The sequence below is a fragment of the Tetrao urogallus genome (assembly GCF_951394365.1).
Source record: "Tetrao urogallus genome assembly, chromosome: 1".
Classification (NCBI taxonomy): Eukaryota; Metazoa; Chordata; class Aves; order Galliformes; family Phasianidae; genus Tetrao; species Tetrao urogallus.
Window position 1 is genome coordinate 83,342,892 of NC_136813.1, and position 18,042 is coordinate 83,360,933.

Below are 18,042 nucleotides of genomic sequence, written 5' to 3' on the forward strand. Positions count from 1 at the left end.
TTAAAATGTTTTTTCTTCTCAACTTGTCTTTAACTAATGATTTTTATGTGTTGTGTTTTTATTTGTTTTTTAATTTATTTATTTGCTTGTTTTAAGATCATGTCACTGCATCCTCGATACATTTCTTTTCTTTGGCAAGTTGCAGACTTGGGCAGTAGCCTAAATATGCCACCTCTTAGAGATGGAGCACGTGTTCTTATGAAGCTCATGCCACCAGGTAAAAATTAGTTTCTTCATTTACTTTAATGACTTCATTTCTTGCCTGTTAGATAAAAATTATGGTTGAAATATTTTATATTTTCTGCTAATTTATTGGGTATTTTAATTCATTACGTTTATGCTAATTGGGGTTGTAGATGTATGTCCTAAATTAGTTATTTCACGTCCTAAAAATGCTTGCAGTTGACAGTGGGATCTGATGTCACAGTGCGGTGAAAAGGGAGAGAAGCATTGTATGTTGAGAGGTTTTGTTGTACTAATTTCTGTCTAGTGACAGAAATAAACATTGCACGACCTTTCTGCAATAGTCTGATCTTGTCTGTCATTCATGTTTTTTGCAACTTTTTTGGCATACTGAATTTTTTTCATATTATTAATTGTGAACAGTACTGACTTGTTCTAAAGTAGCTACATTTCAAGATATTTATAAGTTTTCTTTGTATTGCAGATAACACTACAGTTGAGAAACTAAGAGCTATTTGTTTAGATCACGCAAAACTTGGAGAAAGCAGCCTTAGTCCATCCCTTGACTCTCTGTTTTTTGGTCCCTCTGCCTCACAAGTGCTGTATCTAACAGAGGTTTGTGATACTTTGCTTTTCTTTAAAAATAAAAATCTCCAACTCCTTTTTTTTTTTTTTTTTTTTTTAACTATCTTTTCAGTAACCTTGTGAAAGCCTGTAGTAAGCTGGTGTACAGTCATATTCCAGCATAGTCTGTTTAACCACTTACATTCAAACAAGTGTATCTCTGTTAATTAACTCTCTCTTGTTCTACAGGTAGTTTATGCCTTGTTAATGCCTGCCAGTGCACCTCTGGGAGAAGATGCCAGCGACTTCCAGTACAACTTCTTAAAAAGTGGTGGTTTGCCTCTTGTATTGAGTATGCTGACTCGAAATAACTTCCTGCCAAACGCAGATATGGAAACTCGGAGGGGTGCCTACCTTAATGCTCTAAAAATAGCCAAGTTATTGCTAACAGCAATTGGATATGGCCACGTTCGAGCTGTGGCAGAAGCTTGTCAACCAGTTGTAGAAGGCACAAGTACAATTTCACCGGTAATATAAATCTTCCTTGATGCAAATATGAGTGTGTCTTGTATACTGTCTGCAGCAAATATATATCTACATCCATTGGCAGTCTCTTTGAATAGTGTGTGTACAAAAAACTTCCAATACTTCTGGATAATGTTGTCTCACAAATCTTAGTGCCCTGTTTCTTTCAATCTGTGAAAAGTCAGGCATGAGACTGACTGGCCTTTTATATGCTTTTCAACAGTTTGTATGATTCCCAGTACAGGCATCTTCCAGTTTTCAAATATGTCTATACCATTAACATAAACTCAGATTCTTTTGGCTGTTAAAGTGTGTCGCAAAGTTAAGTGATTATAGTAGAAAGGTATCCTACACGAAGGCGTCTTAGAATTGGAAAGGGCAAGTGACAAAGGTGACATATCACCTCAATGACATGTTTAAAGCAGTAGAATTTGTGCATGTTTAGTATGGTCCATACATTTTTCTATACCTGAACAAATATGTTGTAGGCCAAGATTTTATTTCTGCACTCTTAGAATATGCCTTTGGCAAAGAGCTCAAAGCTTTAGAGCAGTTTATACCAGAATATTTAGCAAGTTTTCTCTTTGAAGCAGAGAATTAATTTCCCCTTAAATCTGGAAAAATAAATACCTATTCCGGTTATGTGCCTCTGTTGGAGGATACCAGATTCATTCATTTTCAAAGAAATCAAATCTTGATGACTGTTAAGAGGTGTAAAGAAGTTTTTATGTCGCATGAGAATGTGCTGGAGACACCTTGAAGAGGCTTGTTTGCCATTCTAGTCTTCATCTATTAAAATGAATAAAATTTACTGCCATTTTTTTTGTGCAGATTAAAAAGGCAGTTTGGAGCACAGCATCAGTTTAGTGTCTTAAAACACATTTATGCTGACCACTTATGTGATTGAAACCTTTGTCTGTGACAGCTGATATTCACTATATAGAGCTGCAGACATCTAACTTTAATATTAACTGATTTGCTGCAAAGAGCCGTTTTCACAGCTTTCACCATCGTCCTCTTTGAAGGACTTGGGTCTTGATATTCCTAACTGCTGCAGAACCAATAAGCTTACTCCTTGAGATGGAGGTGGGATTTGTAAATTGTATCTAAATCAGAAGTAGCATAGTTTAACTCTGCTTTGGCTTTCTAGCAGTACTCAAGAGAGTGAGGAAACAAAGACTGTCTACAGTCTTCTTGTTTTCAGTCTGCTGCTATGACTAGGGCCTGTTAAAGGCATTGCAGTATTTTTGTTCTTCTGTTGAAAGTTGTTGAATCAATAGGGTAGTTAAATGTAGTATTCTGGTACGTAGATCCATGAGTTGCCCCATATTATGCATGATCCTTTTATAGCCTGCTTCTGACAGCTAATTGTCAACTGTTGCTGTTTTCAGTGGGACTTATGTGATTTTGTTCCCTGAGTCAAGTATTTTAGTGAAGCTGACACAGCAAAGGAAATGACCAGTGCCAGGTGTTACAGACCAGCTTTGTAGTGTGTCTTCTGAGCAGCATCTGAGAGAGGTTTTTTGAATGGAGTTGTACCAAAAAAGTGGATAAACCCTTTTGTACAAAAAATGTTAGCTTCTATCCACAGCAGTCTTTTCAAACAAGTTTGCATTAAAAAAGGAATCCTTTCAGGTTTGAATGATCAAGACTGTAGAGTCAGACTAAGCTTCATGCCCGAACCAATACTGAAGGAATAAAAGCTTTTCTTGCTGCTCTTTGTCCTGTGAAAATATGGTAAAAAAGAGGACAAGTTAAGAGCATTGTTAAATTCTTTTTTAACTCAAATGCTTAAAATGGTACTTAATTATAGTGAACTGTGTTCAGTGTAGATGGTATTAGATAATCTGGAGGGAAATCCATTTCTTAACAAACCTTTCCGTACATCAACAGAAAAAGGAGGAGGTATTGTAATTGACAGTATTCAGTTAATTTGAAATAATCTGACCAGTGACAAACCCCTGAATAGAAATAGTTTCAAGTCCTCCTAACTTCATGATTTTACACTATGGCATACGTACAGTGAATCTTGATATGTGATGGTATCCATTCAAAAATGTTTCTTTTTTCTTGGTCTATAATTTCTCTAAGTATTTATCCATGATCTTGCCTACTACTAATAAATTATGTTAAGTAAGTTTATATTTTTGTATCACTTCGCTTTCTTTTTTTCTTTTCTGTGTAAGAAGTAAGAAATCCTTTCTTACAGATAAACCAGGCTACGCATGACCAGGCAGTGGTGCTACAAAATGCCCTACAAAACATTCCTAATCCAACTTCAGAATGCATGCTAAGAAATGTAGCAATACGTCTTGCACAGCAAATATCTGATGAGGTTAGTGAATTCCTTTGTGTATATTTCTTCTGCTCCCTCTCCCCCAGTCAGTTTTTTTAATGCTTAAATTTATAACTTTGTAATAAATGGATTTTCTTCCTGCAATGCCATAAAACCTTAAAGTACCATTCGCATGGTTAATAAGCTGTAAACTGTTTAAAAGTATTTCATGAGAAGGTTCCATATGCAATTATGAAATACAGTCTAATGGTGTGAAGAGGCTTAAGTGAGATAAGTTCTGTACAAGTTTTTTAATGGATTGTGAATACTGTTGCACTTGCACCAGAACTTCAGAAACACATTGCAGTGGTTTTAAATAAGTTAATTATAATTATTGCAGGTATTTTGTTTGTTTCCAAGAGCATTTTTGTGATATTTTCTTGTTTTTATCTTCTTTTACACTTTGGTTTCTAAGTAATTTACTTCTCTTGAGGAGAAACACAGAAAACAGGAGGAAATTTTAAATATGAATAGAAATGCTGAAAGATAAGTGTGAAATCTCTAACGGTGTATCTTTAAATGCTGAAAATCCTTTAATGGTGCAAGTGAGAAATTTGACTGTGGAGCTAGTAATGTTAAGCAGTGTCCTTTAAAAACAGAGCATCTGTATGATACTGTATGGTATGACCAACCCCATTTGGAATTGAGTCATGTTAGTGAATACATCTGTAAATTTTGCTGAATTGAGTAGAAGCTAAAATCAGATCTGCTACAACTATTTTCAAGATCAATTGAGAAGCTTCTGTTTCCAGTATGGAAGCAGTGAATATTGATTTTTCAGTACGGTATAGAATCTCTGCAAAGCTATCTTCAGAACATTTGTAAGACACCTAAATAAAAGCAATCTTAAATGACCATCTTTATGCTGAAAAGCATACAGCAACTCTTGTGAAGAAAGAGTACTGTCTAAAGTACACTGTAGTAGACTGTCTGAGACATCTGTCTTCCATTAGTGGTGGTTTTAACGTCCATAGTTGATTTTATGTGTAAAAATTGGCCAGTTGAACTCCGATGTCATTCCACAAAAGCCTCTTTTGAGGTGAAGTGTGGATAAGGCTCATCAGAGCAAACAAACACTGGATGTCTTTTACATGTGGGTACACAGTATTACTGTTGATATTAACATCTAATGTTCTGAAATTATTGGAACTGATATAGATCTAGATTTCATATGTATTCTGTTTTCGTGGTCAGAGACTTCCCTCTTGACCTCATGATTAAAAATAAAAAATAAGCATCTGGCATTGTTTCTGTATCTGCCAGAGAGCACAGAAAAAAATCTTTCACTGTTTAAAAAAAAAAAAAAAAAGTTTCAGCTTATGATTTTAAAACTGCAATGAGATTAAAGCAGAAAACATTCGTTTTTTTTCCTGTGACAATTTTTCCTTATGATGCTGCTGTGGTTCGATTGCTTTGCTTGTGACAAGGGTGAAATACCTATCTTCTAGCAACTGTGAATGTGTAGAGCAAGAATGCATGTTCAAGTCTCTTAATAAGATTGGCTTATTCGTTAAGCTTTTAGAGTCTCATTTTATTAGTAAATGAGACTGTTAGAAAAGGAAAATTTGAAACCGAGAGCTGTCTGTTATTAAAGATTGCTAAATGTTTTGACAGTTTGAGTTTGAATATAGACTCAAGTGATGCAGACTATATGTAATGACAGTAATACTTAGGCAGAAATTGTTTGTGTCATGATTAATGTACATCAATAGAAACTACTGTATATCAACTCAGATTATGTCCAAAGGACTGAAGAGTGATTCTGCATCCATAAGATATGTAAACTGCATTCTTGCTCACTTAAAATCCTGTGTAACTTGAAAACAAGGGAATCCCTTTACGTATTAATCAGGTACTTGATAAGCTTTAGTTTGTCTAGCTATTAGCTAGAACAGGGAGTAGTAAGTCAGGGGGCGAACTGTCAAATAACTTATATTTGTCATGTTATTTTCTATGATGTATGCCTTCAGGTGCTTGCTTATTTTTGTTTCTATCAACTCCAGGAATTTTTAGCATTTAAGTATAAGCAAAAGATGGAACGTTTGTTTCAGTCGTCCCTGAAGTAGCCGATGGCTTGTTCTCAAAATTTAAATTTCATTTGGTGGTTGTAATGTTATGATTTAAGATTCTGTGATACATTTAAAACACATGCTTATTTTTTAATCTCTCTTCTCTCACTCCCCTTCCAGGCTTCAAAATATATACCTGATATCTGTGTTATAAGGGCAGTGCAAAAAATTGTCTGGGCGTCTGGTTGTGGGTCAGTTCAACTTGTGTTCAGTTCTAATGAGGAAATCAGTAAAATCTATGAAAAGGTAAGAATTTCTTTTTTATGACTATTCCTTCATTTAGAAAAGGAGTAGGGACAGCCAGTTCAGAAATAGGAGTATTATGAGGTTTTAGGTAGTTGTCTTGATTGTGTATTTTGGAGTCTAGTATTGTGTTTGTGTGTCAGGTGTCCTGCAACTCCTTAATTTCCTATGCTGAGTTCCTTTTCTCTGTAACTGTTGCATTGTAGCTTGAAACTAGTGTCAATTTAAAAATAAAAATAAAAAAAGCATCTGTTCTATCTGTTCTGTAAGCCACTATAACTTGTTTCCAGCAAACTTAGATTCCACACCTAAAACAGAAGTAAGCGCTCCTTGCAATGTTCATTTCTCCTAGTCTTCAGATTTAAAGGTCTGTTCTACAAAAGTTTATTTGAAACATATGCGATCTGCAAGAAGAGACGAGCTGATTTTTCTGAAAATAATGCTGAAGCACTAGTGAAATTCTGTAAACGATAATCATGGTGTTATTTCACTATGACACCACACTGCATTTAACAAGTGCTTATAGTTAAGTGAATCAGTAAACTCTGTCTTGACTGCAATTCATATTTTTTGTTGCTGGTCTCTAAATTTGTCTTAAAACATTATATTTATTACTTGTTAATACTTTCCTGAAGGTAAAAATGAAAGCAATGCATAGGTAGATTTTATTCTGGATATATTATTAGCTGTTGTCTTTAAATGTTCTGTTATTTACTTGAGCAAAATGTAATATCTTTTCGTTTAGCTTACATAGGGGATATGATAGCATCTGCTCCTATGGCTGCTAGAATGACTTCACGAAACAAGTTATTTTCCTTCTACTCCTTTTGTTTTTGAGCTGATAACTTGCATTTAAATGCATACAAAGATGTGCTCTTACATCTGTACATTTGATGTGAATACTAAGAGAAGTGTAGAAGAGAAAATACGCTTAGACCAGAACTAAATAAAATCATGTGCGCATTTCTCCTTTTCTTAACATGCTGACTAATGTAACTTATTTTGGTTGAGTTGAGAGCAATCCCTTTGCTGTGGACTTAACCATGGCACTGTCTATTTCCTATCTGGGTCAGTGATCAGGTTGCTCAAGGGTAATGCAGGAGGATTTTGTCTTTTATTGCAGCTTAAAAATACTGTTAAGCCACGACTGTTCCTCCTTCACTGACTAACATTGTTATGGCATTTACTTCTGTTGTTGATAACATATAAATCATTCTTCTGCTGCCAGATATGCCTTATTTACTGTTCATGATTTTAGGATTAAGTAAAGAGGCATTATACAAGCAGTATTTTTCATTTGATTTCAGTATCTTGCTTTGTTTCTGTCATTTTTTCTGGGTGAGAATTTTACAGTTGAATTCTGTAAAAATGTTAAGTGACTGTGGTCTTAAAATATGTGAAATTTAAATTGCATAGATCTCAAGAAAAGCTTTTCAGTATTTCACAGTACCCGTTGCTGGTTATTCTTCAGAGCTGTTTGTTTTTATTTGGTTGTTACTCTTATATGGACATTTTTAATAAATGACAGCTGCATTTGGTTTATGTTAAGGAAAAAGGAAATAAAAGTCAAAGGGAAAAACTGACTGAAAGAAGTAATAGGAACTGAGAATACGATACAGTTAAATAACATTTATAGAAAAACTTAAAACAGATTAGTATGATGCAAGAAAAGATGCACTGTTTATCTCAGACATTGCATTCAGTGTTAGGGCAGAGGGAATAACTCCTGTGGTAGTTTTTATGGAGATTGAATATACAAGTGACTAGAAAATTCTGGCTTACACGGAGAGAAAAAATGATTTAAGGAAAACTTTGTTTCCTGAGTTGACCACTAAACTCGATTTTATTTCTTTAATTTTCTTAAATTGTAAGAACATTTTGCCAAGTCAGTGGGGCAGAGATTTAACATTAACTGTTCAAGGGAAAAAAAGTGGGCTAAATTTTGTGAAATTAAGATTAAGCAGCTCTTCAGAATAGTAATGTCAACTGTGACTTCTGAAATAATGTTTGTGAGGACTTCAGGAAGATTCTGAACTACACTAAATTCAATTAAACTAAAAAACCGGAGTAAATTGTTTTGAGAGCACAGATTTTACAGAAATTCTTCTGCATACTGCCTCAGAAAATGTGGTATGGCTGTCCTCTGAGTGGTGGATTGAGAAGACTATACACTGCTTTTTGTAGTATCAGACATCTTGTTACTACCTCAGAGAAGGCCCATAATCTTAAAGTACTGCAAGTACGGAGTTTATGCAGACCAGCCAGTTCCTGTTGATTGAGTGTAGAGAAATACTTTGAATATGAAAGGCACCCTACACTTCTAGATCCCTGCCTGCTTGCAAAAATATTTTTTTCTAAGTGAGGTTTCAGTGCTAACCAAGCATAGTCCCAAACTTGTTAAGTCTTCTGCTGTTACTTTCGTATCTTGAGACAGCTCGGAATATCCACATCCTCCCGTTGTAGAAGTGACCTTACCTATTTTGTCTTTACACAACTAAAATCAGTGTTTTTAGTTATCTGTTCAGTACTGTAGTCCATTCTTTCTGCCTGTTTAGTCTTTCCTTGTATAAAACAAATGCATATTTAATTCATAGAACCGTAGATTTGCTTAGGTTGGAAGGGACCTTGAAGATTATCTATTTCCAACCCCCAGTTCTTGTGGTTAACATTGCTAACCTGCAGCCAAGATTACCAATGACTTAAGATTGAAGCCTGCTCACATTCAGTTTCTTTAGAACTTCTTCAAGCTAATTAATTTTGGCTTAGATGGAGAAGAGGGCTTACTTTTATTCTTAAAGCAGTTATTTTGCAGAAGTGCACCAAAATCAACTCACTAAGCATTTAATGGAGAGAATAATCTATGTACTAATTAGAAATATCCTTTTGTACTTCAAAAATCACCAGAGTGGCTATGTTATGAATCAGCTGAATCAAGTTTCTGTTTCTGAAAATTAGAAAGTAAACAATAGTACTAACTGATGTAACTTTTACCTACAGATTTTCTATTTAACTTTGGACACCTTAAGTTTGTGATTTAGATCCTTCCTTGAAAATCCAAGAGCTGGAAATTCAAGGCATCTGATGTGATGCTTTGAATAGCACCTGAGTGAAGTGCATAAAGTATGTGATGTTAATATTCACTTTAGTCAACAAACTCACGGTTTGAGTTTGTAGTTAGAATATATACCTGGAAGCTGCTGGGGTTTCTCTGAATTATTTTTTTTGCTATACCTACTTTGTCCTCTTTTTGTTTATTTTCACAGACAAATGCAGGAAATGAACCAGATATGGAAGATGAACAAGTTTGCTGTGAAGCATTGGAGGTGATGACCCTATGTTTTGCTTTGATTCCAACAGCACTGGATGCTCTAAGTAAAGAAAAAGCATGGCAGACGTTTATCATTGATTTGCTATTGCACTGTCACAGCAAGTAAGTTTTGTTGGTTTTTTTTTTTTTAATTCTGTGCATTATTTTCCAGTGTGGCATGTGTATATATATCTTACACATAGAGAAGTGACTTATTTTAACATTTTTTTCAGCAATCGTCTTGATTTACTGTTTTGCAATGTATAAATCTGTAATTTGGATACCTGTCATAAGGTGATAGTGTCCAGAGAAACATAACTAAGCTGGTAAGCTGGAAGTTGTGTCCTGTGAGGAGACTGTGAGGACCCTTGACCTATGCAGCCTGAAGGAGGCTGGGAGGCAGCTTCCAGAGGAGGGAAAGCAGAAAGGAAGGTTCCAGTCTCTGTGCCCTGGTCATGGATGACTGGTTGCATGGGAATGGCACAAAGCTGTGTCAAGGAGTAAAGACTGGACATTAGGAACAATTTCTTTACTGTAAGTGTGGTTAAACTCAGGAGCAGGCTTCTTAGAGAGGTGTCAGTGTTCAAGAAGCACTTGAAGGTCAGTGCCTTCATTAGTATGCTTTAACTTTTGGTTAGCCTTGAAGTGACCAGGTAGTTGAGCTTGATGGTCTTTGCAGATTTGCAGATCCCCTCAAACTGAACTATTCTATTCCAGTAGTCTTATCTTCCATGTACTCTTAAGGAGGATATTGTCAAGCCAAGTCATTGTCTGATAATATGTAGCTTTAGAATTCTTAATTTGTTTAGAGTAAGATATTAGGTGATTTATATTGTTCACGTGATTTCTGAAAACTACATTAGGAAGTTTAAGTGAATTAGATACAGGAGAACTTTCAAATAAATACTTTCTTTCTGGTAAGTAAGGGCAAGATGCAGTCCTTCGAGGAGGGGGGAGGAAGATTTAGTCCTTTGGTTTTCTTGCATGAGAGTGGAAACACTTGTGACTCTTTGTGTTTTGCAAACATTTGTATAAAACTGCCACATTGGCGTTGTCACATGATGCAGTGACTGCATCTTTGTTGAACCCTCAGCACTGGGGGACATGTTGCATGTCTTGTGACTTTCAGCATGTGAACTACAGTTAACTTCTTGTACCTACTGATGAGACTGGATTGTTACAATGAAGATCCACAAGCTTTATTATTACTCTACAACCTGGTATATGGACTGTTGCATTGAATAGCTTCACTGAACCTTGTTACTATCTTTTAAAGTTAGTAAATTACTTTTAGTTACTTTACAGCACAACATAAAGTATTAAAATAGCTACTAACAAAATAGCAATGTTTTGTTTTTACAAACAAAATAGTGCCAGTGCCAAACCTGCACCAAAGATGACTTGTTACCATTCTTAGTCTTTGAAAATGGTAGGTGCTCTTTGCAGCTATTTTTGTTCTGGTTCTGTTTCCTTACGTAAGTGAACTGTTGGTTCAAACAGGGACCCCCTGAATCTATACATGTCAAGCAGTTTGGTCTTCACATTTTTTTGTGCAGATTCCTTTCAACAGAGTACATTACTGAGGTAGAATGTCCTTCTGGTAGAACTTAGTCTTGATTTACAGATGTGCAAAACCATGACAGTTTTTCCTTCCAGTGGTTAATATCCTTGCTGATTTGAACTTTGTCTGAAATTTGAATCCCAAATATTTCATATTGTTATGCCTACTGAATAGTTCATTGTACTTTCCTTCCTAAAATACTGGAATAAACTAGATTACTCCTCAGGCTGGGACGACTTTTTGCACATGTTTTGTTGGGATATGAGCCAGTCTGAACAGCGGTGGCTTAATATTGCAAATATATTGGCTTTTCACCCTTCAAAAACATAGTAGTATTAAGGAATAGCTTTTACTTATGTGGTGTTCTTGTTTGTTTATTTTTTGTTGTCAGAGAAGATGAAATTCTGTAAGGGTTCCCTTTTGCAAAGTGGGCTGCTGCTCAGTTACTTCTCTCTGCTTTGTTTTTCCACCAGCTTGGGAAATGAGCTGAGTTTGTATGGAGAAATGATTCATACTCCTAATACAAGAAGTTGTGCTTCATTTATTTTCTCTCATATGTTTGTAAAATTTCTGATATATAGCTAATGATCTCACTTGGAATGCAACAGTACTATTCATTATTAGATAATGGTTAGAATAGCCTGAACATTGGTGGAAACAGAAACCAATTTGAAAATGAAGACAGTGAAGTTGAACTAAAGAAATGTTCCTGTTTTGAATTGATGTGCGAACAAATTAATGTTTGCAGAGCTGCAAATATCAGACTTTCAGAATCCTTTACCTCTCAGTTTTGACTGTCATTCTCTCATCTCCTAACCTCTATCAGAACAATATGAGCAAAATTATGCATGTGAGAAAACATTTTTGCTGTACCATAAAGGACAGGGAAGATGGTCAGGCTCACATCTCGGATACTGTCTTCCTGGAGCCAATGAGATGAATTGTTGTGTCTTAATTGTTGGTTCTTAATTTTTTGAGGTTGTATGGGACTTTTGCTGTTTCATCATAATATAACCTCACCATATATAAGTTGAGAAATAAAATGCAAAATGTTTAATACTAAACGGCAGAGCAGTTGTTCTCTCCCGTATAAGTGATTTTATACTAGTGAGCCATGAGTGCAAAACTGACTTAGTAAATGGTAGTTGAACCGTAGTCCTAACTGATCCTGGAACCCAGAAGTATGCCACTGATGGCTGTATAATGTTTGATGGTCATACACGTAGACCATTCCCCAGATTCTTGCTGCCCACGATAAGCTGTGGTACTTAAGATCCATTGAAGAAGCTAACTTATAACTAAATAGAGATATGTATCCTGGAGCGACTAAGGGTATAGATTGCCCATTTTAATGGAGGAATTTGGTCTCCAGCTGTTTCACCAGGTGAATGAGGGTTCATCGTGTGACTTGTGTGATATCTGCCAGCTCTACATTGTTTTCATGTTGTCTAATGTGGCACTAGATGTCTCCTGAGGGAGCTGAATCCCTCTCTTGGTTCGTTAAGAATGTAGGAATGTTCCTGGAAAGTAGTTATTGTAGCCTCACAAAAATGTGATACTTGTGTTCAAATACTGCATACTCCTCAGACGTAGCAGTGTGAGACTGTGTTTCATCAGTCACACTTCTCACTGTAGGAAAATACTGTGTTTACCTATTTCATTTTGCCTTGAAGTGTACGAACCTGAGGAGTGTCTGTGGGATTGACAGTAGACAAATGAAAGTATGCATCCTAAAAGACGTGTCTGTGACAAGTTTTAGGAAAGCAGCAACTCCGCAATCGGTTCCATAAATGTCACAAGTCGTTACAAACAAAATAGACCTTCTCCCTCCCATGGTCCTTCTACAACTCAGAGCATTGCCATAAAACTTGCGGAGATCAGAGAATGGTGACAAGGAAGATCAAACTCTGAAATTACTTCCATCTGTGGAACAGCTGAATAGCTTGAGGTGTTATTTTTTTTTATTGGAGAAGATATAAATGGTGGGAGGAAAATACCACAGAGACCTTTAAAATCAGAAGTAGCAAAGGAAAAATTAATAGGGAACAGTGTTTCTTTCCCTTTCATACGTGTAAAAACTTTTTGAGCGTAATATTTAAGTAATGTAAACCGTCAGTTGAGAAATGGCTTGAGGGGATTCTTTCATGAGTTTGGCTCGTGAAGGCTACAAAATACTGCTTTTGGTATTCTTGCTGAACCATAAATTGCTAGAAGCTGAGAAGACATTCTGGAGGAGTATCACTGCATGCTTCTCTCCCATCGTGTGCTTTCTTAGGTGTTCGCCAGAGGCAGGGTGCTGGGTTAGGGGCGTCTTCACTTTGACTTCATGGCCATTCTTACATGTCTTAGAAGGACAGTTAACCGCACACAGAAGAACTCTGGAGAAAATAGGATTCTTCTGCGTGCTTTCCACAGTGATCTCATGAGCAGAAAAAATTACAGCCACACCAAAAAGACACTGCAAAATTCAGTTCCTTGCATGTTGAGACACTCCATAGAATGCAACAGTGATTTTTCTTTTTTTTTCCCCCTCTCCACCCAAGCAGAGTCTTTTTTCTAACAGTTTTTACAGGACTTGGTACCACTAACTAACTTAAATGATTTAAAACTTAAAATAGTTTTCTTTCTTTTCCTTTATGTTTCTCTATTCCCTAGCCCAATTTAACTGATTGGATTAAATTCTTAGATAGAAAGCTTCATTTAATTCCAGCCATGTTAATTTTCAGGAAACCCTCTTTTATCTTTCTGATGATAAATTTTGATTGCACTGTAGATGAATAGCAAACTATTACAGTGATATGTATGAGTATTTTTACTAGGATCATTTTATTTTGTCTTTTAGGCACAGCTTATCCATAATGAAAAAAAAAAACAAAAAAAAAAAACCAGTCAGATGACTTCTTAGGCCTGCAAATTGCTTGTTTAGCTATCCAGTATATGCTGGTATTGTGCAGGATTAGGGGTTTGTTGCTGTTAAGTTTCTTGTATTTTGATATACTGGATTTATGGATCTGATTTCATAATATTAACTCCTGTCTAAAATTTCACTAGGAGAAACTTAGTCAATAGCCGATGAATAATTAAAGTATTCCCATCTCTTGCATTACATGTTTTAGGAAAATGACATTAAGGAGTGTGACAGATAAATACAGATTTCATTGTTCTGTTTAGATAGGGGGATTGTATTTAATCTTTTTTTTTATTAAATGTTGTTTTAGAATTGTTCGTCAAATGGCACAGGAGCAGTTCTTTCTAATGGCTACCAGGTGTTGCATGGGACAGAGACCTCTCCTTTTCTTCATTACTCTGCTGTTTACAGTTCTAGGGGTAAGTTGCCCAATTGAAGGCTTTGGTACAAATGTGAATCTTTGTGAAAGTTCTAAGACAAAATATTTGCAGATGAACACGAATTTTTGTTAACAAATCAGTAAGATATAAAGTTCCTTTTGACCTATAAATAAGCAGCACAATCAATTTCGGTTTCAATTGGAGTGGGGTGCTGCAAAATAAGTAGAAGCATGTATGAATTACGAATCGTTCACTTTTTGTTTGCATAGAGTACTGCCAGAGAGAGAGCTAAGCATTCTGGAGACTACTTCACTCTCTTAAGACATCTTCTTAACTATGCCTACAACAGTAATATTAACGTGCCCAATGCTGAAGTTCTTCTCAATAATGAAATTGACTGGCTGAAAAGGATCAGGGTAAGTTTGAGAATTAATGTATTTTTAATAATGAGATTTTTGGTGCCTTGCTGTGAAGTACAGTTTTAAGCTTCCTAGATGGTGATGTGTATTATTTAGTAGAGTATCCTAACTTTCTCTTCTGTGGTAGGATGAAGTAAAAAGGACAGGGGAAACAGGTGTTGAAGAAACCATTTTAGAGGGTCACCTTGGAGTAACAAAAGAGTTGTTAGCATTCCAGACACCTGAGAAGAAATACCATATTGGTTGTGAAAAAGGAGGTGCTAATCTCATTAAGGTAAGTTCAAGTTTTTTGAATTGTGGGATTTTGAGTGTCATTTATAAATAAGTAAAAAGAGATTTTTTTTCTTGTGGTTTGTAGCCATGAAATTCCCAATTCAACTGTTTGAAGAGTTTCTTATTGGGGTTAAAAAGAGGAAGAAAAAAAAATCCACATTTAATTCATAAGAGTACTTGGCATTCTCATTCTTCATGAGCCACTGTGTGTACAGTTGCTGTGAACCTGTGAACTTCTTCCAAGATTCAGCAAACATCACACATGGATAGTGAGCTAGACACAGGATAGACCTGTTTAGAATCATAGAATCACCAAGGATGGAAAAGACCTCCAAGATCATCCTGTCCAACCATCTGTCACCAGTATTTCCCAGGCTAAACCATGTCCCTCAGTACAGCATCTAAATGTTTTTTTGAACACAGTAGTATAGGACTACTGTCTTTCATTATGCTGCATTTTCCTTTCCTCCATGTTTCTAACTATTAATGTTAATGTTTATGGCAAGTTTGAATAAATGCAAGACATCTGAGCATCTCTTTAATTAGACATGGTTTCTTTGTATATCTGATTTTCTTTTATGCAGCAACAGTGTTTTTTTCCAGCAGTAACTGATAAAGGGCTTTGTAGATAACACTGATTGGGCAGAATTAAAATTACTGATCAAGGACAGTATAGATTTATTTTTAATTTGGGGAAGGAATTTGCAGTGAACTGCTTTAGAATAATGCTATTCTTTTCTAAATATAAAAGCTCATTAGGATATTGGTCTAAATTTTAACTCCTATTTTTAAGTATGTCTCCAATTATTAGACATTCATTTATGTAATAACTCATAACTTGTTATAGAATAGTGTTTATTTTTACGATAACAAGTGATTTATTTTCTTTTATCTTTTTCAGGAATTGATAGATGACTTCATCTTTCCAGCATCCAATGTTTATTTACAATACATGAGAAATGGGGAATTGCCTGCTGAGCAGGCCATACCAGTCTGTAGTTCACCAGCTACTATTAATGCGGGCTTTGAGCTACTAGTTGCACTAGCAGTTGGATGTGTCCGAAATCTCAAACAGATAGTAGACACCTTGACTGAGATGTATTACATAGGTACAGCAATCACTAGTATGTAATTCTTTTTAACTATTTCCTATTTTTTTATATGTATATATTACGTATAGGTTTTGTTTATAATATCAACTGAGCTTTTTTTTTTTTTTTTTTTTTTTACACTGTGGTTTTAATGTGGAATGTGCTTTATTGTAAAATTAGGCCTTTGGACCTTACAAAAGTTATTATAGCCTTCATTTATGCAGTTCTTTATGCAGTTCTATTCTTTATGCAGTTAGTAAACTGACTTCATTACATGATTGCATCCAAGTTCCATTCACTCACACAGGCAGACTCTCTGTACTCTATTCTGTGCCTACTCCACTTTGCCCCTACTAGATCCCAAGAACCTTACTCTGTCTCATTGTTTCAGGCTTTGCCTAAGCAGTCCCAGCACCTCATCAAATTTCTTCTGCTTACTTTTAGTGCCTGTCTCCTGGTTGCTCACTTGATCTGTTATTCTTAGCCATACACAGACACAGCTCCGCTGTCCTGTTTTTAACACCATACTAGTGCTCTGCTTGTGTCGCAGCCTTTTCTCTATAGTTTTTCTTTCCATTTTGGCCTTGTCTTTGCACTGCTCTACTCTAAAAGATCTTCATTCTCATTGAAGGAAGATAATAGTAATTGCAGTATGTACAAAAAAATACAGACAAGTTAGTGTTTCAAAAGTTATAGTTAAATGAAATCGAAGCTTATTTTCACAGAGATGGCAAAAATCTTTTAGATAACAGATTTTTTATTTTTTTTTTCATCAATCAAAAAGCATTTAAAAGATTTTCTTTAAAATGAACAAACTAGATTGTATTTTGTGCAATCCTGTATGGAACAGCTAAACTTTTCAACTGTAATATTAACAGGGGAACAAATAGGCTGGTATTGGAAATTTCATTACTTAAGTGTGTAGAATTTAGCAAAACTATAAACAACTAGAAATAGTGTTCCTAGTGGGAATAGCAGTGCTGCTAGCATGGTTTGTGATATCAGTCATATAGTCACAAAGTCATTTGAGTAGTTATGTATGAGGTTTTTCAGTCTTTCGCTGTTCAGTTCCATCTCAACAAATGAAACGGGCAGATTTGTGGTTTTACCCCTTGCCTCATCCTTTTGTCTTCACCTTTTTCAGTGTGAAATAGTGCAATATAGTGAAATATAGTGAAATATTCCTTGTCTGCTCACAACTGGAAGGATTTTATGGCATTACCTTCTATTTAAATATTTGATAAGGGTGCTAGGTCACTGTAGAATGCTACACAAAATAGTACACATGTATGAATTGTACATATGCCAAGGAAAGTTTGTGTACTTTGTTGTCATTTGTTTATGTTAAAAACCACAGGACAACACATTAGTGTAGGAAATCTGTGATTGTAAGTGTATTCTGAGGAGATGTTAGAAGTGTAAAGGAGAAGGCTGAGGAAAAATCTTTCACAAGGTATACAGGTAGCACTATTAAAAAATGCTCTCCTGGCTGGCAAAGGGAAGAGAGGCATAAGATAAATATTGTAATGTTAAAAATACTACAAATTTATGAAAGTATTATTAGTTAGTTATATATTCTCGTTTTGTTATTTACTACTGACAGATCTGGAATGCTTAAACTAGAAAATTTGCTAGTACTGATAGGAAGAGTTATGTTTTGTCCATAAATAAGCTTTTTTTTTTTAATATAGCTACTGTTTTGATTACAAAATGGAAGAGTGTGGTGTAATCTTAAGGTTATATGATTTATAAAGGTATTTATAAGGTATTATGATTTATAAAAATGTGTTGATTTTAACAATTGATGTTCTGGTGAAGTATTTTTGTTAAACTGCAGCATGATACAGACTAATACTAATTTTATGCAACTGTCCTCTGTACTACAACTGAAAAATCTAATACTTTATAACAAAGTAATTTTTCTAATTGCATTCTGCTATTTTTTTTCTTAGCTTGTGAAGCGCTTACAGAATGGGAATATCTACCACCTGTTGGGCCTCGACCACCAAAGGGATTTGTAGGATTAAAAAATGCTGGTGCCACTTGTTACATGAATTCTGTTATTCAGCAGCTGTACATGATTCCAGCCATCAGGAATGGGATTCTTGCAATTGAAGGCACAGGCAGTGATGTAGACGATGATATGTCTGGGGATGAAAAGCAGGACAATGAGGTAAATTTAGT

General features: G+C 35.4%; 1 protein-coding gene across 1 annotated transcript in view; it reads left to right on the forward strand.

Annotated features, from left to right (window-relative positions):
• The window catches only part of USP9X (ubiquitin specific peptidase 9 X-linked), a gene marked incomplete at both ends in the record, with an annotated part of 71,935 nt that overhangs the window by 35,244 nt on the left and 18,649 nt on the right, over positions 1–18,042 (forward strand). The window contains 11 exons of the mRNA XM_079539686.1: positions 97–217; positions 668–802; positions 1,001–1,275; positions 3,482–3,607; positions 5,797–5,922; positions 9,183–9,349; positions 14,006–14,114; positions 14,345–14,491; positions 14,622–14,768; positions 15,669–15,891; positions 17,811–18,031. Of these exons, the coding sequence (XP_079395812.1) occupies positions 97–217; positions 668–802; positions 1,001–1,275; positions 3,482–3,607; positions 5,797–5,922; positions 9,183–9,349; positions 14,006–14,114; positions 14,345–14,491; positions 14,622–14,768; positions 15,669–15,891; positions 17,811–18,031 (1,797 nt within the window). The remainder of the gene's footprint in view (positions 1–96; positions 218–667; positions 803–1,000; positions 1,276–3,481; positions 3,608–5,796; positions 5,923–9,182; positions 9,350–14,005; positions 14,115–14,344; positions 14,492–14,621; positions 14,769–15,668; positions 15,892–17,810; positions 18,032–18,042) is intronic.